Below are 25,118 nucleotides of genomic sequence, written 5' to 3' on the forward strand. Positions count from 1 at the left end.
CCCCTTACGGACCGGCCGGGCCTTCCCACCCCCCTTACGGACCGGCCGGGCCTTCCCACCCCCCTTACGGACCGGCCGGGCCTTCCCACCCCCCTTACGGACCGGCCGGGCCTTCCCACCCCCCTTACGGACCGGCCGGGCCTTCCCACCCCCCTTACGGACCGGCCGGGCCTTCCCACCCCCCCTTACGGACCGGCCGGGCCTTCCCACCCCCCTTACGGACCGTCCGGGCCTTCCCACCCCCCCTTACGGACCGGCCGGGCCTTCCCACCCCCCCTTACGGACCGGCCGGGCCTTCCCACCCCCCCTTACGGACCGGCCGGGCCTTCCCACCCCCCCTTACGGACCGGCCGGGCCTTCCCACCCCCCCTTACGGACCGGCCGGGCCTTCCCACCCCCCTTACGGACTGGCTGGGCCTTCCCACCCCCTTAGGGACCAGCTCCCACTGGTGGCGGGGGGGCTGGTCTGTACCGGTGGCTGGGAACCCCGTTGCCCAACTGAGCCCGTCACGATTTGCTGCAATCGGGCCAGGAAACGTCGCTGGGGTGTTGGCCAAGAGGCGTCTCCCGCGCCCCGTCCCACGCGTCGCGCCGAGGGGCTGCCAGGCAGGGTGACAGGGCACCTCGCTAGGGGCAGGACCTGGTGCCGTCAGACCAGCTGCCCTCGGTTTACCCGTGGGAGCGTGTAACTGGGTGCCCACCCCCCTCAGCTGACAGGCCCCTGGCAGGGTGCCGGGGAAGCCACCATGGCCAGCCTCTCAGCTGTGAGGTCCCTCTTCCCCTCGCTGTCCCCAACCCCCAGGGACACCCCCAGGGAGCCGCCCCCAGGTCTTTCTGCATCCACAGCACAAGCCCCTGCCCCTGGAGCTAAGGGCTCGCTCCCTCCGCTGCGAGGAAGTAGCAGGCTGTTACCCCCCTGTGGCCATGTGCACCAAAGCCCGAGAGGTCGAGGGCTTTGGAAGGGGAGGGGGCAGGCCCCCAGCAGACCAGTCTCCAGACACGGGCAGCCGCGACTTGCTGCTAAACCGCCGCACTCCTGGGGCGTGAGCGCCAGCCCTGCCGCCTCCCCCGGCGGCACCACGCACCTCTCCCTGTGCCCGTCGGCCTGCAAACCCCGCCGTGAGACAACACACAGAGCGGCTTTGCTGAGTGTAATTGGCCATCGGAAGCCCTGCGGGGCCGGGTCTCCTTTCACCGATGGGAGCCCTTCGCTAACAGCCCGGCTCCCGCCACAAGTGTGGGCCACCCGGCCCCTTCCCGCTTGACCCACCCTGTCAGCAGTAGTAGGTTGTTATCCTCGAGGTGGCCCAGCCACTAGAGGGGGCTAGAACATGCCCGACTGCCAGTCACTCTACGGCGTCTGCGGGGTGGAAGGGCCGGGACAGCTCAGCCGCTGGAGGCAGGATGGCCCGGCTGGCTGGGACGCCGGACGCGGTCGGGTCGCTGCACGGGACCATGCTCCGGGGACAGGCCGCAGGCCCAGCCCGGGAGATTCCAGCGGGGCGCAGGCGGGTCCCAGGTGCCCCGTTCCCACCCGGGGAGGCAGGTCGGTGCAGGGCGCACGGGCCGCGGCGGAGGGCGGGCGGAGAGCCTGCTCACGTGCCCTTGAAATTCCTCTTCTGCCAGCAGAGCAGACAGCAGCGCTGCCACCGGCCACTCCGCACCGAGCAGGCCTGGCAGACGGTGCCTTGGCACAGCCTGCGGAGAGAGCCGGGCGGTCACGCCACGCACGCGGCCCCCACCACCAGCTGCCCGCCCGGCCCCCCTCGCCCCGCAGCCAGAGAACGGATCCCGCCCCGCGGCTTTCACTGGGGCGGACGGAACCCCCATAACGCTGCTAAGCGGGGGAGACCCCATAGCGCTGGGGGGCAGGGCTGGGCGGGGGGGCATAGCGCTGTGGGGCAGGGCTGGGCGGGGGGGCATAGCGCTGTGGGGCAGGGGGGGCATAGCACTGTGGGGCAGGGCTGGGCGGGGGGGCATAGCGCTGTGGGGCAGGGCTGGGCGGGGGGGCATAGCGCTGTGGGGCAGGGGGGGCATAGCGCTGTGGGGCAGGGCTGGGCGGGGGGGCATAGCGCTGTGGGGCAGGGCTGGGCAGGGGGGCATAGCGCTGTGGGGCAGGGCTGGGCGGGGGGGCATAGCGCTGTGGGGCAGGGCTGGGCGGGGGGGCATAGCGCTGTGGGGCAGGGGGGGCATAGCGCTGTGGGGCAGGGCTGGGCGGGGGGGCATAGCGCTGTGGGGCAGGGGGGGCATAGCGCTGTGGGGCAGGGCTGGGCGGGGGGGCATAGCGCTGTGGGGCAGGGCTGGGCAGGGGGGGCATAGCGCTGTGGGGCAGGGCTGGGCGGGGGGGCATAGCGCTGTGGGGCAGGGGGGGCATAGCGCTGTGGGGCAGGGCTGGGCAGGGGGGGCATAGCGCTGTGGGGCAGGGCTGGGCGGGGGGGCATAGCGCTGTGGGGCAGGGGGGGCATAGCGCTGTGGGGCAGGGCTGGGCAGGGGGGCATAGCGCTGTGGGGCAGGGCTGGGCGGGGGGGCATAGCGCTGTGGGGCAGGGGGGGCATAGCGCTGTGGGGCAGGGCTGGGCAGGGGGGCATAGCGCTGTGGGGCAGGGCTGGGCGGGGGGGCATAGCGCTGTGGGGCAGGGGGGGCATAGCGCTGTGGGGCAGGGCTGGGCGGGGGGGCATAGCGCTGTGGGGCAGGGGGGGCATAGCGCTGTGGGGCAGGGCTGGGCGGGGGGGCATAGCGCTGTGGGGCAGGGGGGGCATAGCACTGTGGGGCAGGGCTGGGCGGGGGGGCATAGTGCTGTGGGGCAGGGCTGGGCGGGGGGGCATAGCGCTGTGGGGCAGGGGGGGCATAGCACTGTGGGGCAGGGCTGGGCGGGGGGGCATAGCGCTGTGGGGCAGGGGGGGCATAGCGCTGTGGGGCAGGGCTGGGCGGGGGGGCATAGCGCTGTGGGGCAGGGGGGGCATAGCACTGTGGGGCAGGGCTGGGCGGGGGGGCATAGCGCTGTGGGGCAGGGGGGGCATAGCACTGTGGGGCAGGGCTGGGCGGGGGGGCATAGCGCTGTGGGGCAGGGGGGCATAGCGCTGTGGGGCAGGGCTGGGCAGGGGGGCATAGCGCTGTGGGGCAGGGCTGGGCGGGGGGGCATAGCGCTGTGGGGCAGGGGGGGCATAGCGCTGTGGGGCAGGGCTGGGCGGGGGGGCATAGCGCTGTGGGGCGGGGGGGCATAGCGCTGTGGGGCAGGGGGCAGGATAACCCTGACACACTCCCACAGCCTGATGCCTTGGCACAGGCTCCGTTCCCAGCGGCCTCTCCCCCCAGCTGCCGCCCCCTCCCCGCGGCCTGGGCCCCTCACCTGCACTGGAACTTGCGGGACAGGCACCCGAAGGCCTGGCTGCAGCGGGCACACAGGCCGAGTCCCCGGGGCATGATGGCGGGCGCCTGGGGGTGGATGCCCTCTGTCTTCTGCCACAGGGCGTCCTTCTCCCTGGGGGGGAGGGTCCGTCACTCCTCTCCTGGGGTGCCCCAGCTCCTCCCCTGCCAGCCCCGCCGAGCCCCAGGGCCACCTCCCAGGCCTCCCCGCGACGCTCCCCCACCCCCTGCGGCCAGGGGCTGGCAGCCCCCCCCATCACAGCAGCGGGCATGTCGCCTGCCCGTCCCTTGCCAAAGCTACGCGGTGCCATCTGGAGCCACAGGGCTGCTGTCGAACTGCTAGAACTGGAAGGGGCCGCAGGAGGTGATCCACTCCGGCCCTCGGCCCTCACGGCAGGACCCAGCACCACCCGGACCATCCCTGACAGGTGTGTGTCCAACCTGCTCCCGAATATCTCCAGGGATGGAGATTCCACAATGCCCCCAGGCAATTTATTCCAGGCTGTGTCTAGACTGGCCAGTTTTTCCGGAAAATCAGCCGCTTTTCCGGAAAAACTTGCCAGCTGTCTACACTGGCTGCTTGAATTTCCGGAAAAGCATTGACGATCTCATGTAAGATTGTCAGTGATTTTCCGGAAAAACTATGCTGCTCCCGTTCGGGCAAAAGTCTTTTTCCGAAAGACTTTTGCACCAAAGGGCCAGTGTAGACAGCACAGGACTGTTTTCCGCAAAAAAAACCCGATGGCGAAAATGGCGATCGGGGCTTTTTTGCGGAAAAGCGCGTCTAGATTGGCCACGGATGCTTTTCCACAAAAAGTGCTTTTCCGGAAAAGCATCCTGCCAATCTAGACGGGCTTTTCCGAAAATGCTTTTAACAGAAAACTTTTCCGTTCAAAGCATTTTCGGAAAATCATGCCAGTGTAGACGTAGCCGCAGTGTTTAACCACCTGACAGGTGGGAAGTTTTTCCTAATGTCCAACCTAAACCTCCCTTGCTGCAGTTTAAGCCCATTGCTTCTTGTCCCGTCCTCAGAGGCCAAGGAGAACAATTTTTCTCCCTCCTCTCTGTGACACCCTTTTAGATACTAGAAAGCTGCTCTCCTGTCCCCGCTCAGCCTGCTCTTTTCTAAACCCCACAAGCCCAATTCTTTCAGGCTTCCCTCCTCGCTCACGTTCTCCAGACCTTTCATCAGTCTTGTTGCTCTTCTCTGGACCGATTTCTCCACATTTTTCCTGAGATGCGAGGCCCAGAACTGGCCACGAGACTCCAGCGGAGGCCTGACCAGCCCAGAGCAGAGCGGAAGAACGACTCCTCGGGTCTTGCTCACCACACTCTTGTTAATACAGCCCAGAATTGTATTTGCTTTTTTTTGCCACAGTGTCCCACTGCTTGTGACCCCCTCTGGCCCCTAGATCCCTTTTGGCAGGACTCGTCCCCACAGTTCAGCGTTAGCCCCCTTGCTGTCCCCAAGCAGTAGACAGGCCCCCAGGCTGCATGAATCCAGGCGTTTGGGGGCTGCGGTGGCTGGCGGTTACCCTCTCCGTGGGGCGGCCGTTGGAGACACACGCTTTGGAGGTGAGTTACACAATGCCCACGGCTCAGGCCCAGCCACAGTGACCGCACCCAAACGGCCGTGGTGCTGGCCAGCGGCTGGTGTGCACGCGCAATGCCCCCCTGCGTTGTCGCACGCACCCCGTCAGAGACACTCTGCCCCCGACAACGGTGCCCCGCAACGCACGCTGGCAAGGGCAGTCCCAGCCACCCGTGTGAGACAGCGGGGTCTGCCGCAGCTGGTCCCACCGCTCGGGGGCGCCGCGGACGGTTCTCGGAAGACACCCCCTCGGCGGGCAGCGGGAGCCGGAAAGCGAACAGACTGGTAGGCACCGTTAGCAAAGGGCCCGAGGAGCCGAGAGAAAAGGCTGTGCAAGTCCGGGGTCACCCGCCCCAGGAGTACGGCTGCCGTCCTGGGGGCCCCGTGGCCAGACCCGACGTGTGCCACTGGAAAAGGGGCAGAGAAGGGCGAGGAACACGAGGGAGGCTAACACCCCGGGGCTGCAGCCGGCGGGAGACGCCAGGGCTAGGAAGCCAAGCTGGCGTCGACAGAGGAAAGGCCGGGGCAGCAGCTCTCTGGGGATGCGCAAAGTCGTTTGAAACCGGTGACAGCGACAAGGGTCCCTCCGCTACGGCTCGGCCCCTCTGCCAGCAGCTGGGGGCTGAGCCGACCCAGTGCCCGGCTCCGGCTCAGCCCCGGGGTCCCCGGCGAGCTCTGTGCTGCTCTGGGGCGCCGCAGACGGCACTCCCCCGGCTCGGCCCCGTCAGCGCCAGGACACGGCGGGGGCAGCGCGCGTCCGACCCCGTGGCCAGCCGACGGAGCTGGGCCCTTGCGTCTGCAGAGCCCCTGGCAGCACCGTGAGCGGCAGCCGGAGGGGCCACGCTGTGGGGAAAGGCAGAGCCGGAGCCCGGGCTGGAAGGTGAGTCCGGAGGGGGCTGGGCCCCAGGTCTGGCCCCGTGGGGTGCCAGCGCCCCCTGCTGGCCAGCGAGAGCCAGCTCGGTGCTTCCTAGCCCAGTTCCCCCTTGTGCTCCTCACAGAACCAACCCAGCGTAGGCAGCTCGGAGCGCGGCTCCAGGGGAGCCCAGGACCGGGCTGGCAGGGGCTGCAGGAGGGGTGTGGGGGGCTCTGGCAGGGCTGGGTGTCGGGGGGCTCGGGGCTGGGATCGCGGGGGCTTCAGGAGGGGAGTGGGGGGCACCGGCAGGGCTGGGTGTCAGGGGGCTGGGATCGCAGGGCTGGGTGTCGGGGGGCTCGGGGCTGGGATCGCAGGGGCTGCGGGAGGGGCGTGGGGGGCACCGGCAGGGCTGGGTGTCAGGGGGCTGGGATCGCAGGGCTGGGAGGGGAGTGGGGGACACCGGCAGGGCTGGGTGTCGGGGGGCTGGGATCGCGGGGGCTGCAGACGGACGTTTCCAAACGAGGGAGCAGGGAGGCTGTATCCCCTCCGCCCCGGCCCCAGCTCCCACGGCGAAGGCAGTTTGGGGAATTCCCCCCGGCCACAAGCAGCCCTGGTGGCCTGACGGAGCTGTCCCCCCCCCCGTCCCACTGCCCCCCACCCGCGTTCGCTCACCGGAGCAGCTCCAGCAGCCGGCCCTTCATGTCCCGGACGAGCTCCTGCTGCTCGGCCAGCTGCCCTCGGTGGCTCCTGTCCCGCTCCTCCGCTTCCCGCTGCGCCTGCTGCAGCGCCAGCCCGAGCCGCTCCCCGTCCTGCCGGGCCCTGGGGGAGAGAAGGCGTGAGGGCGGGGGGCTGCACGGGGCCGGCTGGGGCAGGCGATACCCCGGCATGGAGGGCAGGAGCCCTGGGGGCTGGGAGCCGTGGGGTTGGTGCTCTCTGCGGCTCCTCGAGGCCTGAGGGGCTGACATGGGGCTCGGTTTTCCCTCTGGGTCTCGGCCAGGCCCGGAGACTCCCTGGGGATCTGGCAGGATAACGCCCCCCGGCCAGGCCTGGGCGCCCCGAGCAGCAGCGGGCGAGAGCATTAGGACCAGTCTGAGTTTCGGGTCACAGAGGCCGCCGGGGGGCAACGCTGGACTCACCCCCCCCGGACCAGGCTCCAGCCCCCAGGGCCAGCCCCACAGCGGGCGGGAAGCTACGGGAAGGCTGTTGCTTGCCATCCACCCCCCAGCGTCTCTGGCTCTCCCCAGACACCCTGCCTCGCACAAAGGGGAGGTGCCACCGCGCCCGGGCTCGCTGCTAAGGAAGGACAAGGGGACGCCAGATCCCCGGGGGGCACCAGGCGCCTCCGTCCCGCCCTGCAGTTCTCCGGGGAGCCCCGTGTCCGGTCCTCCTGGCCCACCCGCCCTGTGCAGCCCCACTGTCGGAGGCTGTGCATCCTCCCATTGGCCGCTGTGTGGGGGAGTCGGCTCTCGGGCTCTCGTCTGATTGGCTTGTAGCAAGGGGGACATGTGACCCCTGGCTGTCAGCATTTCTAAGGTGCCCATCACCACAGTATCTGGCCTGCAGAGACCCCACCTGATTTACTATCCTGGCTCTTTGCCAGCTTCTCGCTGGACCCCATTCTGCCCCCCTGCCTCCCCCATGCCACTGGGCTCAGTGGTACCTTGCCTCTTTCCCTGCTGGGTAAGCGAGGTCAGAATCAGCTGGGTGCTGTGGGGGATGCCAAGGCCTGGGGGCCCCCACACCATGTGACACAGGGTGCACAGGGCACGGCCGGGCTCAGTGACTCTCCTACCTGCCCAGCTGCTCCTCCAGGTGCTTCACTGCCTCTTCCTTGGCCTTTAGCAGCTGCGCTTTCTGCTGGGCTTCCCCCAGCGCCTTCTCCAGACTGGCGGTCAGATGCTAGCATGGGAAAGCACTAATGTGAGGCCAGGCCTGGGCTCCCCAGCAGGACTACATCTCCCATGATGCACCGCAGCACACAGTCAACCTGTGGAACTCCTTGCCAGAGGATGTTGTGCAGGCCAGGACTTTAACAGGGTTCCAAAAAGAGCTGGATAGATTCCTGGAGGTTAGGTCCATCAATGGCTGCTAGCTAGGATGGGTAGGAATGGCGTCCCAGCCTCTGTTTGTCTGGAGGTGAGTGTCAGGGGAGGGATCACGTGAGGATTAGCTGTTCTGTTCCCTCCCTCTGGGGCATCTGGTGCTGGCCACTGTGGGCAGACAGGACACTGGGCTGGATGGACCTTTGGTCTGACCTGGTCTGGCCCTTCTTATGCACCACAACCATGTGACAGTGCCGCCCCCCCAGAAGGGAGATCCTGGTGCATTATGGGAGATGTAGTCATACGAGAGAGCGCAGGGCAGCCATACACATGAAAGGCCAAATGAGTCACTTGAACTACAATGCCCATCATGCACTGCAGTACAGCCCTCTCATGCCCATAATGCAGTGTCCCCTCCCGGGGGGGGGGACAATGGTGCACCATGGGAAATGTAGTTTGACCAGGGATCTAGGCTAGAGAGGTGAGTGGCTGAATAAGGCCGCCACACTACAATACCCATGATGCACTGCAGCCACTTGTCTGAATAGGAGTATTTTGTGGTTTGATTTTTTTTGCTGAAAACTCAGTATTTCCCATGGAGTCCCCGCCCCACACACACATTTTCCCTGCCCCACTGTGCTCCAGCCCCATGGACGTCCCTTCGAACGGCCAGTCCCTACCTTCACCGTCTTCTCATCACCCTTCCTTGGTGTCCGCTCTGGGCTGGCCTTTTCCCGCGGGGCCACGGCTCTCAGGTCCTCCGTCGGCGGCCCCGCTGCTCCAGCCGCCTTCTCCTCCACTGCCCCGCTTCCTCTGGCCAGCCACCCGGGCTCCTCCTCCCCGGCGTGCGGCTGTCGTCCGCCCCCCACCTGCTCCAGCTCCGCCGCGGCTCTGCCCTTCTCCAGGCCCAGCTCCTGCACCTGGCGCCGGAGCGCCAGCATCAGCCCGTCGCTCTCCTCCTCCTGCCGTGCCAACCTGTCCCGTTCCCCCTGGGCCGTGGCCAGCGCTTCCTGCAGCCGGGTTTCCTCCCGCTGGCTCCGGGCCCTCAGCTCCTGCAGCTCGGCCCGGAGCTGCGCCACCTCCCGGCTCTCCCCGGCCGCCGCTGTGGCTTGCGCTTGCCCGACCAGGGCCTCTCTCTCCATGCGCATTTGCTCCTCGCCCTCCGCCAGCCGCCCTCGCAGTTCGGCTCCCGCCCTCTCGCGCCCAGCGTGCTCCGTGCCTCGCGCCTCCTGCTGGGCCTTCTCGCTCGCTCGGCCCGCAGCCGCCTCCGCCAGCTGGCTGGCCAACGCGGCGCTTCCCGACAGGGCGTCCCGCAGCTTGGCCGACTGCCCCTCCAGCTCCCGCTGCAGACCCCGCACCTCTGCCTCCTTGTGCGCCAGGGCCCCCTCCGCGCGCTCCAGAGCCGCCTGGAGGTGGCTGATTTGCTCCTGCTGCCCGGCCAGCTCTTTCCGGAGCTCCTCGGTTTCCAGCCGGGCAGCTGCCAGGCTCTGCCCCTGAGACACGGCAGACTCCAGCAGGGCCTCTCGCTCCTTCTCCAGCTCCCTTCTCTCCAACAGGCCCCGCTCTAGCTTCTCCCTCAGCCCCACGGCCTGCAGCTCGGCCTGCCGGAGCCTGCTCTCCACCCTCTGGGACGTCTCGTCCTCTGGGCTGAGTGGGGGGCGACCGCCGGGCTCTCCCTGCTGCGTCTGGCTGAGCTGGCTCTGCAAAGCCGCCAGCTGGGCCTCCTTCTCCTCCAGCCGCTCCTCGCTCACCCGCAGCTTCTCCTGGAGCCGCTGGCTCTGCAACAGCAGCTGCTCCTGCCTCAGCTCCTGGGCCTCTGCTTCCGCCAGGTGCCTCCTCCTCTCTGCCTCCAGCGCCCTGAGCCGCCGCTCGGCTTCCTCCAGGGCCTGGGCAGAGGCCTGAGCCGCCTGGTGCTGGGAGGCCGCGGCGGCCGCCTCTCGCTCGGCGTCACGCGGTGCCTGGGAAAGCCGCTCCTGTTGGCACCTCTCCCCCTCCGCCAGCCTGGCCTCCAGCTCCGCCGGCTCCTGCGCCCGGCCTGCCTCCAGGGACGCTGTCTCTTCCTCCCTCCGGGCCAGTTGCTGCCTCGGGGCGCTCCGCAGCGGCTCCACCTCCTCCAGGCGGTCTCCCCAGGAGTCCTGCTGCTCCCGGAGCCGCCTGGCTGGCTCCGGCGCCTGGCTGCAGCGCTGGACGGCCTCCTGCCGCAGCCTCTCTCGCTCCTCGCCGTGGCGCTGCTCCTGCTGAGCCAAGCGGGACTCCAGGTCCCGGGCAGCTGCCAGGCTGCATTGTAGCTCCCTGCCCAGCGCCTCCACCTGCAGCTGCAGCTGGGCATTAGCCCTCCAGAGCTCAGCTTCCGGCATCCCTTCTCCAGCCACCACCCAGCTCCGTGGCTTCCCATCGTCCAAAGAGGCCACCGGTGGCTCTTCCAGTGTGGGCTGGAGCTGCCCGTCCGCATGAAGCTCCGGGGATTGGCCGCCCAGCCCCTCCTGGGGTCCTTTGCTGGCTCCGGCGTGCGTCCCACAGTCTCCGGCTGGGCTGCCCACCTGCAGCAGAGGGAGAAGAGAGCGGAGAGAGAGCCAGGCCCAGCCCGGAGCCAAGACGCATGAGGAGACGCGGGTCTGGGCCCCATTTGTGGCTAGGAGGAAAACGGGTGGGGTCTCTTCGCTCCGGTGGCAGGGCCCGGGGCGCTGGAGCTGGAGGGCCCGGGTTCGGTCTCCCTGGCAACCCAGCACCGGAGCACTCGGATGACCCCACCTCATCAGACTCAAGGGAGGTGCAGCTGCCCTGAGCTGAGGCACCGTTTGCGCCGTAAGGACGCCTGAGCTCTTGCCCGACCCTTCCTCCTCCCTAATCGCTTCTGATGGGGAAACTGAGGCCCGGGAGACAATTCGCACGGGGTGTCAGCGGCAGAGCTGGGAACCCACGGGTCCTGCCTCCTTGGATTGCATTTGCATTTCATGGGTTCCCGCCCCCGCCAGGCAGCTCGGGTACGCCGCGCCCGCAGAGCGGCAGCAGCAAGGCATGCTGGGAGGCAGCACCGCTCGGAGCGGGGAGCTGGGGGGGCCAGCAGACTCGGTCTGAGTTGCCAGAGAGCTTGGGGGCCCGGCTGGCAGGCAAGGCACCGCCTGCACCGGGGGTGCTATGGAAATGCAGCGCCAGCAATGAACGACACGGCGTGTTCGCTAGGCGAACCACCTACCGGCCAGCCCGTCCCCTCCTGGCTGCCCACGGGGCTGTGGCTGGCGGGTCTCAAGAGCGTCCTGCAGGAAACAAACGTGCCGGGTAACAGCCTGGCAGGGGCTCCCCGCACCTCCCAGCTGCCCCCGCGGCTCCGACCTCCCCCGACACCGCAGCCTGAAAGAGCCAGCTAAACCCGAGTCCTGCCCCGGGGAGCGGCCGACGCCCGGCCTGCGCTGCAGGGGGCGCTGACAGCGGGAGAGCCCCGCAGAGGTGACGCTGCAGCTGGACGCCGGATAAAGCTGCCCTGGTCCCCCCCATCTTATCGGGGTGAAATTCCTGCCCGAGCCCCCCCCCCTTTCCCTGTCATCTGCGATGGGGCGCATAATGAAGCGGGGTTTTGTCTCAGCGTGTTGCATGGGCCGTGCCTCAGTTTCCCTGTGTGCTGCCCAGGTAATCGGGAGAGGACTTTGCTGTTGCCAAGGGCCTGGTGTGGCCCTGCCTGGCAACCAGGGCCTGCCTGGCGATGGGGGGCCCTAGCGAGCGGTGACCTGGGGACTATGGGTTCTGGCCAGGGGAGGACGAAGGGGAGAGAGGGGACTCTGTGACCCGGCCACTGAGCAGGGGAAGGATGGACGGACGGATGGGAGGGCGAGCGGCCTCTGCTGACCTGGACAGCAGACAAAGGGCTGCCAGGCCGGAGGGGCCTGAGAAGAGCCTTGGTGGGGTTCAAACATCCATGAAACCCTCTGTCTGAAAGGGGGGGGGGCAGAGCGAGGTGACTCCCTGGGAGCCCCCCTCTCCCTGCGGCAGAGACACCCAGAGGTGCAATTCTCCCCAGGGTGCCTAGGCTGCGAGGGATTAACCCTTTCCTCCCCTCTGCCTCTTTCAGTGGGCTGGAGTCAAGCCACAGCCGCCGGGGAGAGAATCCTAGAACCCCAGGGCTGGAGGAGACCCCAGGAGTCATCGAGTCCAGCCCCCTGCCCACGGCAGGACCAACCCGACTCAATCAGCCCAGCCAGGCTTGGTCCAGCCGGGACTTAAACCCCTCTAGGGATGGAGACTCCACCCCCTCCCCAGGGAACCAGCCCAGCGCTTCCCCACCCGCCTAGGGAAAGAGTTTTTCCTAATCTCCACCCTAGACCTCCCCCACTGCAACTTGAGACCATTGCTCCTTGTTCTGCCATCTGCCACCACTGAGAACAGCCTCTCTCCAGCCTCCTTGGATGAGCAGGTAAAAGACCGAACTGGTTCCAGCCTGGTCTGGATCTGGGTGCAGAGGGGCAGGCGCGGTGAGACCACGAGAACAGCTAGATGGGGCAGACGTAGCCTGGTAGCCGGCCTGACTGGGGCCTACCCTGACGTGCGGCCACTCGGGGGAGTGGGGAGGGACAGGATTGGGCTGGCAGGGGCTGTGGGTCAGGAGTGAGGGGAGCTGGGGGATAGGGCTGGGCTGGCAGGGACTGGGGTCAGGAGTGGGGGCACTGGCAGGGTGGGGGGGGAGCCCAGGGCTGGGCTGGCAGGGGCTGGGGGTTGGGAGTGAGGGGCACTGGCAGGGTGGGGGGGGGGGGAGCCCAGGGCTGGGCTGGCAGGGACTGGGGGTCAGGAGTGGGGGCACTGGCAGGGTGGGGGGGGAGCCCAGGGCTGGGCTGGCAGGGACTGGGGGTCAGGAGTGGGGGCACTGGCAGGGTGGGGGGGGGGAGCCCAGGGCTGGGCTGGCAGGGACTGGGGGTCAGGAGTGGGGGCACTGGCAGGGTGGGGGGGGAGCCCAGGGCTGGGCTGGCAGGGGCTGGGGGTTGGGAGTGAGGGGCACTGGCAGGGTGGGGGGGGAGCCCAGGGCTGGGCTGGCAGGGGCTGGGGGTTGGGAGTGAGGGGCACTGGCAGGGTGGGGGGGGGAGCCCAGGGCTGGGCTGGCAGGGGCTGTGGGGCAGGAGTGGGGGGCACTGGCAGGACCGGGGGGAGCCCAGGGCTGGGTGGGCAGGGGCTGTGGGTTGGGAGTGGGGGGCACTGGCAGGCCGGGGGGAGCCCAGGGCTGGGTGGGCCGGGGCTGTGGGGCGGGAGTGGGGGGCACTGGCAGGCCGGGGGGAGCCCAGGGCTGGGTGGGCAGGGGCTGTGGGTTGGGAGTGGGGGGCACTGGCAGGCCGGGGGGAGCCCAGGGCTGGGTGGGCCGGGGCTGTGGGGCGGGAGTGGGGGGCACTGGCAGGACCGGGGGGAGCCCAGGGCTGGGTGGGCAGGGGCTGTGGGTTGGGAGTGGGGGGCACTGGCAGGCCGGGGGGAGCCCAGGGCTGGGTGGGCCGGGGCTGTGGGGCGGGAGTGGGGGGCACTGGCAGGCCGGGGGGAGCCCAGGGCTGTGGGGCGGGCGAAGGGCACAGTAGATCTGGGGGTGGGAAGTTTCTCTAGTGGGTGTCCGTTTGCGCCCCGCCCCAGCCCCAAAGCGCCCCGCCCCCACTCACTCAGAGGCCATGGGCCAGGCGGCGTCCAGGTCGGCTCTGCGCAGGGCCAGGTGGAAGGCGATGCCGTCCAGCTCGTACAGGCAGCCCATGACGTCGGCCCGCAGGTGCGGGTGCAGGAAGGGGCTCCGGGCGTAGTACCACTCGCTGCAGCAACACACCAGGGGGCCCAGGAATACCAGCCAGCCCCTGCCCGGCCGGGGCGCCCCGCTAGCTAGCAAGCCGCTGGTCCGGGGGGGCCTGGCCGGACCCAATGCGGCGCCTGCTGCGCTTCGTGGCACCCGCCCCTTCCGGGGAGCGGGGGGCTCAGAATCTGTCCTCTTGCAGGAAACTCACACGGGGGGGAGCTGAGCTGCTCTGCTGACACCCCCCTTTGCACGCTGCCTTCGACCTTCCTCCTCCCTAGTCGCTTCCGATGGGGAAACTGAGGCCCGGAGTCCGGGGGACAATGCTCACGGGGTGTCAGCGGCAGAGCTAGGAACCCACGGCTCCTGCCTCCTTGCCTGGCATTTGCACTTCTCCCTCCTAGGCAGAGGGGCTGCCGGCTTGCAGGCCCGGCCGTGAACCCGCCACCCGGAGCCACACTGAGCTGCGGAGCCGCGCTCAACCCAGCCCCCGCGCCGGCCGACGGCTGGCCCTGGCACTGCAGGCTGGGGGCCGGGCGGGGAGGGTCGCTCCTGGCACAGTGTAGACGCACCCTGGCCCCCTCCCCACCGGGCCCCTCACCTGGTTGTCTGGGGGTCCAGGAAACAGAGCTGCAGGGACTCGGCCAGCTGCCGGTGCACCAGGCAGTAGCGCAGGAAGGAGCGGCCTTTCCCCACGGGGGTCCGGAGCTGTGGGCACACGGGAGGGTCAGAGCCATTAGCCACGGGAGGGTCCCTCAGCGCCTGCTCTGAGCCACACTCCCGCCCGTCCGTCCAGCCGCCACGTTCCCCAGCTGGCACGCGAGGGCCCCGGCCCACAGGGATGGGGAGAGAAGGCTCCTGGAAGGGCGGGTGGGGCTGAGATATAGGCCGGCAGCACGGTTCAGTGTTCTCCTAGGTTGGCTGGGGGGGCAGCAGAGCTGGGAGTGCGGCAGTATGAGAAGCCCAGGGGCTGTGGGTCAGCAGTGAGGGGCATCAGCAGGGCTGGGCTGGTGGGGGCTGCAGATGGGGAGTGAGGGGCACCGGCAGGGCTGGGGGCAGTGCTGGGCCAGCGGGGGCTGTGGGTCAGCAGTGAGGGGCATCGGCAGGGCTGGGCTGGTGGGGGCTGCAGATGGGGAGTGAGGGGCACCGGCAGGGCTGGGGGCAGTGCTGGGCCAGCGGGGGCTGTGGGTCAGCAGTGAGGGGCATCAGCAGGGCTGGGCTGGTGGGGGCTGCAGATGGGGAGTGAGGGGCACCGGCAGGGCTGGGGGCAGTGCTGGGCCGGCAGGGGCTGTGGGTCAGGAGTGAGGGGCATCGGCAGGGCTGGGCTGGTGGGGGCTGCAGATAGGGAGTGAGGGGCACCTGCAGGGCTGGGGGCAGTGCTGGGCCAGCGGGGGCTATGGGTCAGGAGTGAGGGGCATCAGCAGGGCTGGGGGCAGTGCTGGGCCGGCAGGGGCTGTGGGTCAGGAGTGAGGGGCATCAGCAGGGCTGGGCTGGTGGGGGCTGCAGCTGGGGAGTGAGGGGCACCGGCAGGGCTGGGCTGGTGGGGGCTGCAGATGGGGAGTGAGGGGCACCGGCAGGGTGGGCCGGCGGGGGCTGTGGGGCAGGAGTGAGGGGCACCGGCAGGGCTGGGCCAGTGGGGGCTGTGGGGCGGGAGTGAGGGGCACCGGCAGGGTGGGCCGGCGGGGGCTGTGGGGCGGGAGTGAGGGGCACCGGCAGGGTGGGCCGGCGGGGGCTGTGGGGCGGGAGTGAGGGGCACCGGCAGGGTGGGCCGGCGGGGGCTGTGGGGCGGGAGTGAGGGGCACCGGCAGGGCTGGGCCAGTGGGGGCTGTGGGGCGGGAGTGAGGGGCACCGGCAGGGTGGGCCGGCGGGGGCTGTGGGGCGGGAGTGAGGGGCACCGGCAGGGCTGGGCCGGCGGGGGCTGTGGGGCGGGAGTGAGGGGCACCGGCAGGGTGGGCCGGCGGGGGCTGTGGGGCGGGAGTGAGGGGCACCGGCAGGGTGGGCCAGTGGGGGCTGTGGGGCGGGAGTGAGGGGCACCGGCAGGGTGGGCCGGCGGGGGCTGTGGGGCGGGAGTGAGGGGTACTGGCCGAGTTGTTATGGGGAGCCCAGTGCTGGCTGGGCTAGCCCCAGCAGGCCAGGAAGGAAGCGCGACGTCTCCAGCACCCGGCACGAGGCCACGCACTGGCCCATGTACCGAGACCCCCCAAGGAGACCCGGCTGCTCCTGGCCCTGTGCCCGCCTCACCTTCTCCAGGGAGCTGACGAACCGCACGCCCTCGTGGCCCTGGCGCTGGCTCGCCAGGCCCTGGCACAGGAAGTCCCAGTAGTCCCGGCGCTGCCCGAAGAAACTCCTCTTCTCCTTCAGGTCAAACTAAGCGGGGCGAGCAGAGGCAGCCGTGAGCGCCAGGCCTTGGGCCAGCCCGGGCAGGGCGCCGAGTCGGCAGGCAGGGGCGTTTCTCTGTGGCAGTTGCTTAGGCCTGTGGACAGGAGGCCTGGGGTTCGCCCGGGGCTCCCCCTGCGCGCCCGGGACTGGTGCTGCCCACACGCCTCGCTGGCTGTGCCCCTGTTCCCGGGAGGCCATCATCGGAGCCTCCGAATGGCCAGAGTGGGTCAGAGCAAAGGCCTGTCCAACCCAATATCCTGTCTGCGGCAGCTGAAGAGATCAGGCGTTCGCCCAGTGATCCTTGGGGAGCCCCTTGCCTGCTCTGTGCCTCGGTTTCCCTGTCTGCGGCATGGGGGTCCTGAAACTGGCCTGCCTCTGGTGATCAAAGCCCCCCGTGTCATTACATGGGACGATGTCCCCCCATATACCCAGCTGCGGCTAGGGGCCAGCCTGAAGCCTAGCCGGTAGCCTGCCTCCCCCCCAGAAGATCCCAGCCCTCGCTGCCCTAGCAGGGTGAGGGCATGGGGGGCACATTCCAGGGATGTCGCTCATAGATTCAGAGAACCCTAGAACTGGAAGGGACCTCACGAGGTCATTGAGTGCAGCCCCCTGCCCTCATGGCAGGACCAAGCACCGTCTAGACCAGTGATTTCCAAACGTTTTGGCATCACACCCCCTTTTTGATTTTTGAGAAACCCTCACGCCTGCCCTCCCAAATAGCAGTATTACTCATTGAGCAACAAAAAAAAAAAAAAAAAAGTTGCCTTTTTAAGAGCAGAGCAGGCATTGCCCTTTTAAGGTGGTCATTTTGAAGTCTGCCTGGGACACCTCGCACCCCCCTGGATTCTCTTTACGCGCCCCCCCCAGTTTGGGATCCTATGGTCTAGGCATCCCTGACAAGTGTCTGTCCAACCTGCTCTTAAATATCACGTTGGCTTTTTTTGCACCAGGGTCACACTGGTGACTCATATTGAGCTTGTGGGCCACTCTGACCCCTAGGTCCCTTTCTGCAGGACTCCTGCCTAGAAGTCACTTCCCTTCTGTGCACGTGAACCGGGGGATTCCAGTGGACGAGACGCTGGAGATGAGTCAACAGGGCGCCCTTGTAGCCATGAAGGCGAATGGCATATTAGGTGCATTAAGAGGAGTGTTGCCAGCAGATCCAGAGATGTCATTATTCCCCTTTATTCAGCTCTGGTGAGGCCACATCCGGAGTCTTGTGTCCAGTTCTGGGCCCCGACTACAGGAAGGTTGTGGACACATTAGAGAGGGTCCAGTGGGGGGCAACAGAAATGATTCGGGGGCTGGAGCACATGACCTACGAGGAGAGGCTGAGGGATTTGGGTCTGTTCAGTCTGCAGAAGAGAAGAGTGAGGGGGGATTTGAGAGCAGCCTTCAACTTCCTGAAGGGGGTTTCCAAAGAGGCTGGAGAGAGGCTGTTCTCAGTGGGGGCAGATGCAGAACAAGGAGCAATGGGCTCAAGTTGCAGTGGGGGAGGTCTAGGTTGGAGATTAGGAAAAACAGTTTCCCTAGGCGGGTGGGGAAGCGCTGGGCTGGGTTCCCTAGGGAGGGGGTGGAGTCTCCATCCCTAGAGGGGTTTAAGTCCCTGCTTGACCAAGCCCTGGCTGGGATGATTGAGTTGGGATTGGTCCTGCTTTGGGCAGGGGCTGGACTCGATGCCTCCTGAGGTCTCTGCCAACCCTCGGATTCTATGACTGTTCCTTCCTAAGTGCAGCACTTTGCATTTGACCTCATTAAACTTCATCCTGTTGACCTCAGCCCATTTTTCCAGTGTGTCCAGATCAGTCTGAATTCTGACCCATCCTCCAGAGCACTCGCCACCCCTCCCAGCTCGGGATCAGCTGCAAACTTCCTAAGCGTCCTCTCTATGCCAATAGCTAAATCGTTGATGAAGATGTTGAACAGAACCGGTCCCGAAACAGACCCCTGTGGAACCCCACGTGTGGTGCCCTCCCAGCAGGACTGTGAACTGTTAATAACTACTCTCGGAGAATGGTTATTATCCGGCCACTTATGCACCCACCTTATAGTAGCCCCTTCTAAGTTGTATTTGCCTAGTTTACTGATAAGATCATGTGAGACTGCGTCAAATGCCTTACTAAAGTCTAGGTATCCCACGTCCGCCGCTTCTCCCTTAGCCACAAGACTCGTTATCCTAGCAAAGAAATCTATCCGAGTGGTTTGACGTGATTTGTTCTTTACAAACCCATGCTGGCTATTCCCTAGCACCTTATTAGCTCCCAGATGTTTGTAGATTAATTCCTTAATTCCCTGCTCCATTATCTGCCCTGGCACAGACGTTACACTGACTGGTCTGTATTTCCCTGGGTTGTTCTTATTTCCCTTTTTATAGCTGGGCATTAGATTTGCCCTTTTCCAGTCCTCTGGAATCTCTCCCGTCTTCCATAACCGTTGAAAGGTGATAGCTAACGGCTCAGATACCTCCTCTAGCAGCTCCTTGAGTATTGTCGTACGCATTTCATTAGGCCCTAGTAACTTGCAGACATCTAACTTGTCTAAGCAACTTTTTAACTTCTTGTTTTCCTATTTTAACTTCTGAAGCTACCCTGTTCCCACTAACATTCACTATGTTCGGCCTCCCTTCATCATCCGACTTCTTGGTGAAAACTCCAAAGAAGTCATGAAGCACCTCTGCCATTTCCAAGTTTCCTGGTATTGTTTCTGCCTCCTCACTGAGCAATGGGCTGACCCCGTCCTTGGTCTGCCTCTTGCTTCCAATATACTTGTAGAATGTCTCCTTGTTCCCCTGTAGGTCTGTAGCTAGCCTGAGCTCCTTTTGCGCCTTTGCCTTTCTAAGCTCGCCCCTGCGCACCTCTGTTGTTTGCTTCTATTCCTCCTTTGTCATTTGCGCTAGTTTCCACTTTGTATACGACTCCTTTGGGATTTTTAGATCCCGTAAGATCTATCGGGCAGTTCTCGGCCAGCCTGGCCACTCTGGAGTGGAATGGCACCACACCCACATGCTGGGGGTCTTGGCACAAGGGTTTCCAAAGCCTGCTCCTGAGAGAGCCGAGGCTGCAGGGTGGGGAGGGGCCGGGCCCATGGACAGAGCCTGGGGCGCCGGGGTGGAGGGGGGGTGGCCTGAGTACCTGCAGCAGGAACTCCAGCTGGGCACAGAGCCGGTGCAGCTCCCGGCTGCCGTCGGTGACCGGCAAGCTCCGCTCCTTGTAGCTCTGCCTAAGCTCCCGCACGGTGCCTGGAAGGGAGAGGGGAGCCGTGAGCGGGCGACGCCCAGGGCAGCCAGGCAGCCTGTGGGGGCCCGATCCCGCCCTTGCTGCTGGGCACGGCGCCCGGCGGCCGCGTGGACACATCGGACAGTCTGTGCCCCCAGAGCCCAGAGGAGAGAAAGGGGCGAGCCCAGCCGCCTGGCCCGGGGGAGCAGCCGCGGCCCAGCGGCAGGGAGAGGGGCAGGGGAGCAGACAAGGGAGAAGCTCTCAGAAAAAGGTGGGGGAAGGAAGTGGGGAGCAGTCCGGCAGTCCCCCAGCCACCCCGGCTCCCTACCCGCCCAGTGACCCGGCCCCGGGCAGCCACCCCCTGTAGTTCCATCTGTACCCCCACACCGCATGCTGGCCTGACCCCCCTCCCAGCACCCGCAGGGCTGGCAGGAGCCTGGCGCTGGGACAGGCCGGCAAACCCGCCTGAGAGGGGGCCCCGGGCTCAGTGATGGAGCCTCCCAGAGAAGGGTCTGGGGGACGGGGACGGCTCCTCTGTCCGGCAGGGACAGGCCTGCCCAGGGCCGGGGCTGGGCGCTGCAGCGGGGCCTGTCCGGGGGGCAGGAAAGCGACGGCCCCGGGAGAGTCGTGAGCCGGGGGAGAGTCACAGGGCGCGGTGGGAATTCGGAGCCCAGGCCTGGCTGTGTCCCCTGCGGAGCAGCTCTGCCCGGCAGGCCCGGCCTGCACCCCACGGCGTCCCTCTGACTCACTCCTGGCCAGCCCCTGACTCACTCCTGGCCAGTCCCTGAGTCACCCCCCAGCTGCCCCGGCTCCCTACCCGCCCAGCCACCCGGCCCTGGCCAGCCACCCCTGCTAGTTCCCATCTGTACCCCCCATCCCCACAGCTGCCAGATCCCAGAGCCCCCCCCCATTCCCGCTGGCTCCTGGCAGGGGTACGCGGAGGCCAGGCGCGTCCCCCTGCCCCAGTGTCTGCCGGGCAGAGCAGCTCTCTGGGCTGAGCCAGCCTGGCAGCCGCTGCCCTGGTGCCAGCGTGGCACCCGCCGGGTGTGGCCCAGCCCCTCCTGTGTGGGGGGGTCGCGGTCACACTTACTCCTTAAGTCCTGAATCACGCGGAGCAGTTCTCCCGCGCCCGCCATGGCGCCCGCCCCGCTGGCCTGCAACGGGACAAACCGGGTTACGGGGCGGCGAGGGGCGGCGAGGGGCGGCGAGCCCCAGTGCTGTGGGTCTGTCTCGGCCCTTGGCCGGGACCCTGCGCTGCCCCCAGGAGAGCTGTGTGGTGGTGCGGCAAGGCCCAGGGGGTCGCGAGGGGCTGGCGGTGTGTGCCGTGGGGTGGGGGATATTGCAATGGTGCCGGGGGGTGGAGGATATTCTGCCGCTGCTGGGGGGCCACCGAGGGGCTGGCGGGGTGTGCCGCGGGGTGGGGGATATTCCGGCAGTGCTGGGGGGCTACCGAGGGGCTGGCGGGGTGTGCCGAGGGGTGGGGGATATTCCAGTGGTGTCAGGGGGTGGCTGGCAGGGTGTGCCATGGGGTGGGGGATATTCCGCCACTTCTGGGGGGCCACCGAGGGGCTGGCGGGGTGTGTCACGGGGTGGGGGCTATTCTGCCGGTGCCAGGGGGCCGCGAGCGGCTGGCGGTGTGTGCCGTGGGGTGGGGGATATTGCAATGGTGCCGGGGGGTGGAGGATATTCTGCCGCTGCTGGGGGGCCACCGAGGGGCTGGCGGGGTGTGCCGCGGGGTGGGGGATATTCCGGCAGTGCTGGGGGGCTACCGAGGGGCTGGCGGGGTGTGCCGCGGGGTGGGGGATATTCCGGCAGTGCTGGGGGGCTACCGAGGGGCTGGCGGGGTGTGCCGCGGGGTGGGGGATATTCCGGCAGTGCTGGGGGGCTACCGAGGGGCTAGCGGGGTGTGCCGTGGGGTGGGGAATATTCCGGCAGTGCCGGGGGGTGGCCGGCGGGGTGGGGGTACACTGACAGCGTGATGGGGGGCCGAGGGGATGATGTCAGGGTAGCACCCCAGTCTACGATGCCCTGCCCAGCTGTGATGGCCCCGTGCAGGGCCGTGATGGTGTCACATCACTGGGCATCGGCGGGGGAGGGGCTACAGGCAAAAGGGGACCCCCAGTCGCTCCCTCCCCCCTTGGTCCCCCTCAGCCACCCGCTGCTCCAACCAGGTGGGCTCCGAGCGACCACCCAGCCCTCCGAGGCCCCGGGCAGAGGCTGGGTGCAGGAGAGCCCTTCCCATGCCCGGCCCAGAGGGCGCCCGCACGCGGCCCCTCCCAGCCGTGCGGCGGGCTGAGCTGGCATGACCCCACCCCGCCCAGCCCCTCGGCAAGCTGCGCCCGCCGGCCAACAACCCGGGGAGCTGAGCTGAGTGGCAGGGGACAGGGCAGCCACTCAAACACCCCTTTCTCCGGCAGCCCCCCATCGGCTAGCGCTGCAGGAGCAGCTCCGTTAGCTGGCAGCAGTAGTGGGCCCTTATCCTGTGGTGACCAACCCCTCCCTGCCAGCCCAGCCCTGAGCTGCCTCCCACCAGCGGACCCTGCCCCCCAGAGAGTCCTGCCCCCCACCTCACGTCACCCCGATGCCTGGCTCTGCCCCTCCCACCTGCTGGAAAGCCCCCAGGCCTCCTGAGCAAAGGTGACTAATATGACCCGGGGCGGGGAAACGCTTTGAAGTGCAGCCAGCCGCAGGGAGGGGGAAGGGCTGCAGGGCCCTGGTGGGGGGGTTGAGCCAGCCCAGTGGGACACCCCGGTGGGACACCCCGGCACAGCTGCTGGTGGCTGCTGGCACCCCAGGGCTGCGTGGGGCTCCCGGCTCTCCTCAGCAGCTGGCCTGGGAGGCCCAGACGGAGCCGGGCAGCCAGCACCCTGGGGAAAGCCGGGAGACCCAGGAGAGCAGCACGAAGGCCGCCGGGCCCTTTGGGGGGGCGCCCCGGGGGCGGCGAGAGACGTATCCTGGCTGATTTCTCCCCCGCAGACTTAGCAGGCCCTGGTGACCCCATGGGCGGGGCTGGGGGCTGGTACCACCCCAAGGTTGTGCTCCTACCTGCTCTGTCAGCGTCCTCACCCTGGGGGGGGGGGGAGCTGTATGTTCTGGGGGGAAGCTGTTTGTGCAGTGGGGGAATTGGCTGTGCTAGGGGGGAGCTGTCTGTGCCAGAGGGAGCTGGCTGTGCTAGGGGGGAGCTGGCTGTGCAGGGGGGGCTGTCTGTGACGGGGGGGAGCTGGCTGTGCTGGGGGGAGCTGTCTGTGCCAGAGGGAGCTGGCTGTGCTGGGGGGAGCTGTCTGTGGTAGGGGGGAGCTATCTGTGCTGGGGGGGAGCTGTCTGTGCCAGAGGGAGCTGGCTGTGCTGGGGGGAGCTGGCTGTGCAGGGGGGGAGCTGTCTGTGCTAGGGGGGGAGCTGGCTGTGCTGGGGGGGGAGCTGTGTGTGCAGGGGGGGAGCTGTCTGTGCAGGGGGGGGAGCTGTGTGTGCAGGGGGGGAGCTGTCTGTGCTAGGGGGGAGCTGTCTGTGCCAGAGGGAGCTGGCTGTGCTGGGGGGGGGGGAGCTGTCTGTGCAGGGGGGGGAGCTGTCTGTGCTAGGGGGGAGCTGTCTGTGCCAGAGGGAGCTGGCTGTGCAGGGGGGGGAGCTGTGTGTGCAGGGGGGGGAGCTGTCTGTGCTGCGGGGGAGCTGGCTGTGCTGGGGGGAGCTGGCTGTGCAGGGGGGGAGCTGTCTGTATCCCGGGGGGCTTCCAGGCTGTCCCGCAGTGAGACTCCCCTCCCCCCCGCATGCAAGCCCGGCCAGGAACTCCGGCCTGAGCTGAGCTGGCCCCCTCCGGACAGCACCGCTGGCTCTGTTCCCATGGAGGGGTCGGGCCCTCGGGGCTCAAGGGGGGGCAGCCTGGGCTAGTGGTTAACTCCGCGTCCCAGGCCCGTCCTGTCTGCGTCCCTGGCTCCGAGGCTCACCTGCCGGGGATCTGTGCGGGGAGGCCGGCGCGGTGCCGCTGGGCCGGCTAATGGTTCCCGGGGCTCCGTGCCACGTGTGGGCTGCTTCTCCTTTCATGTGGGAGTCGCCGCTTCCCAAGGAGGAAGTGCGGGGCGTGAGCTGTGCGCAAAGAGGAACCCCCGGGGTCCCATCCCAGCAGGAGCCCAGCGGCCCGGCCCAAAATATCTGCAGGGGGGAAATGAAACAGAGCAGGCGGACGTGGGAAGGAGCCGGCTCTGCCTGGCCAGCTGGGGGGGCGGGAAGGGGGGCTCATGGGACACGGATGCTGGATGGGGCACGGTCGGTCCCAGCCACACGGAGGCAGAGCCTGAACCCCGCTCGCCCCCCATCCAGGCGGCACCACACCCGGGGTGAGCCGGGTCCGTCCGTAGGGGCCCCTCTCCGCCGTGGCATGTGTCCTGCCCTGCCCGGGGCAGCTCCGGCCAGACGCCACTGCAGGACGGGAGGCCTCACCCAGGGGTGCCCTCGGAGAGCCCCTTGGGGCTGCACCCGCAGGGCCCCCAGGCGTTCTGCGACCCCACCAGCCCCTCTGCTCCGGCGTCGGGTCACCGAGAGAGGCCAGCGCTGGGCGCCAGGCCAGCCAGCCCACACTCAGCCTTCGGCCCAGAGGCTGACCCCAGCTGGTGCTCAGCTCCTGCCCTGACGCCTGTGGGTGGACGAGCCTTCTCCCTGCAGCCGAGCAGTGCCCCGGCCGGGCTGTGGCCTGCCACCGTCCTCCTCCCGCAAGGCAGACGTGGGTGCACAGCCCGGCCCTACTCCAGGCTCGGGGGACAGGAGCAGCGGCTGGGGGGCTGGTGCCTCTGAGCTCAGTGCTGGCCCATGGGGACGCCCAGCGGGGCACTGGGGCTGCCATGCTCGGGACAGGGCGGGTTCAAACCCACCGCGGCAGCAGGCGCCGATGGCACTGCCCACGGGGGCAGCCCCCGTAGAAACCCCGGGCGCCCAGCCTGGCAGGGCCCCCCAGCTCGGAGCTGCTGGCAGAGGGGAGCGGGTGCTGCCGGGCGGGTGCCCCACGCCGGGCATTGCAGAAACAGCTGCCAGCAGGAGCTCAGGGTTGGGCGGGGGGGGGTTCCTAGAACAGGGGCAAGCACCCCCTTAGCTCTGCCCTGCTCCCCGGGCAACGCTCAGCCTGCATCCAGCCCTGGGGGTGGGGGTGCTGGGCCAGGGCTCCCCGATCTCCTGGCAGCGGCTGCGGGTGCTGGCCCAGCCCATGCCGCAGTCCCAGTTGGGCATCTGGGGGATCTGGGCCCCCCCAATGGCAGGGGGCAGGGGGCAGGGATCCTCTCCCCTCCCCAGCTGCTTCCCCGGGCCCCTCTGCCCTGCCCCCTGCAGCAGGAGCCCCACAGCCGGTTCCCGAGTCTGGCCCTGCCCTGGGGCAGCCAAACGTCTCCTACCTGTGTCAGCCGGTAGGTGAGGTGGGGTGGGGGGCGGGGGAGGGGGAGGGAGCTGGGAGCAGGGCTGGAGGGGTCCCCGGAGCTACTCCCCAGGCTGCCACTCGCCACCTGCAAAGCGAAAGCAGGAAGTGGCGCGGGGACCCGCCTGGCTCCCTCCCCGCCGAGTCAGAGCAAGAAGGAGCAGCAGGTGCAGAGGGAAGGGACCAGGGCCGGGCTGGCAGGGGCTGTGGGGTGGGAGTGGGGGGCACTGGCAGGGCTGTGGGGGGCAGGGCGGGACTGGCAGGGGCTGTGGGGCAGGAGTGGGGGGCACTGGCAGGGCTGGGGGGGGGCAGGGCCGGGCAGGCAGGGGCTGTGGGGTGGGAGTGGGGGGCACTGGCAGGGCTGTGGGGGGCAGGGCGGGACTGGCAGGGGCTGTGGGGCAGGAGTGGGGGGCACTGGCAGGGCTGGGGGGGCAGGGCTGGGCTGGCAGGGGCTGTGGGGCGGGAGTGGGGGGCACTGGCAGGGCTGGGGGGGGCAGGGTCTGCAGGGTGGGGGGTGGGGGGACTGGCCGA

At 68.2% G+C, this 25,118-nt stretch overlaps 1 protein-coding gene across 1 annotated transcript; it reads right to left on the minus strand.

The window, feature by feature from the left end:
* Positions 1–402: 402 nt before the first annotated feature.
* RUFY4 (RUN and FYVE domain containing 4) lies at positions 403–24,689 on the minus strand. The gene is made up of 13 exons (XM_075932994.1): positions 24,568–24,689; positions 23,134–23,338; positions 20,286–20,349; positions 19,112–19,218; positions 15,843–15,968; positions 14,203–14,309; positions 13,480–13,623; positions 11,049–11,109; positions 8,533–10,392; positions 7,603–7,709; positions 6,483–6,629; positions 3,350–3,481; positions 403–1,698 (listed from the first exon to the last, which is right to left on the minus strand). The coding sequence occupies exons 3-13, from the start codon at positions 20,329–20,331 to the stop codon at positions 1,596–1,598; spliced, it is 2,940 nt and encodes a 979-aa protein (XP_075789109.1). The 5' UTR covers positions 20,332–20,349; positions 23,134–23,338; positions 24,568–24,689; the 3' UTR covers positions 403–1,595.
* Between the last annotated feature and the right edge of the window lie 429 nt (positions 24,690–25,118).

Source organism: Pelodiscus sinensis, chromosome 7 (genome assembly GCF_049634645.1).
Source record: "Pelodiscus sinensis isolate JC-2024 chromosome 7, ASM4963464v1, whole genome shotgun sequence".
NCBI classification, from domain to species: Eukaryota; Metazoa; Chordata; order Testudines; family Trionychidae; genus Pelodiscus; species Pelodiscus sinensis.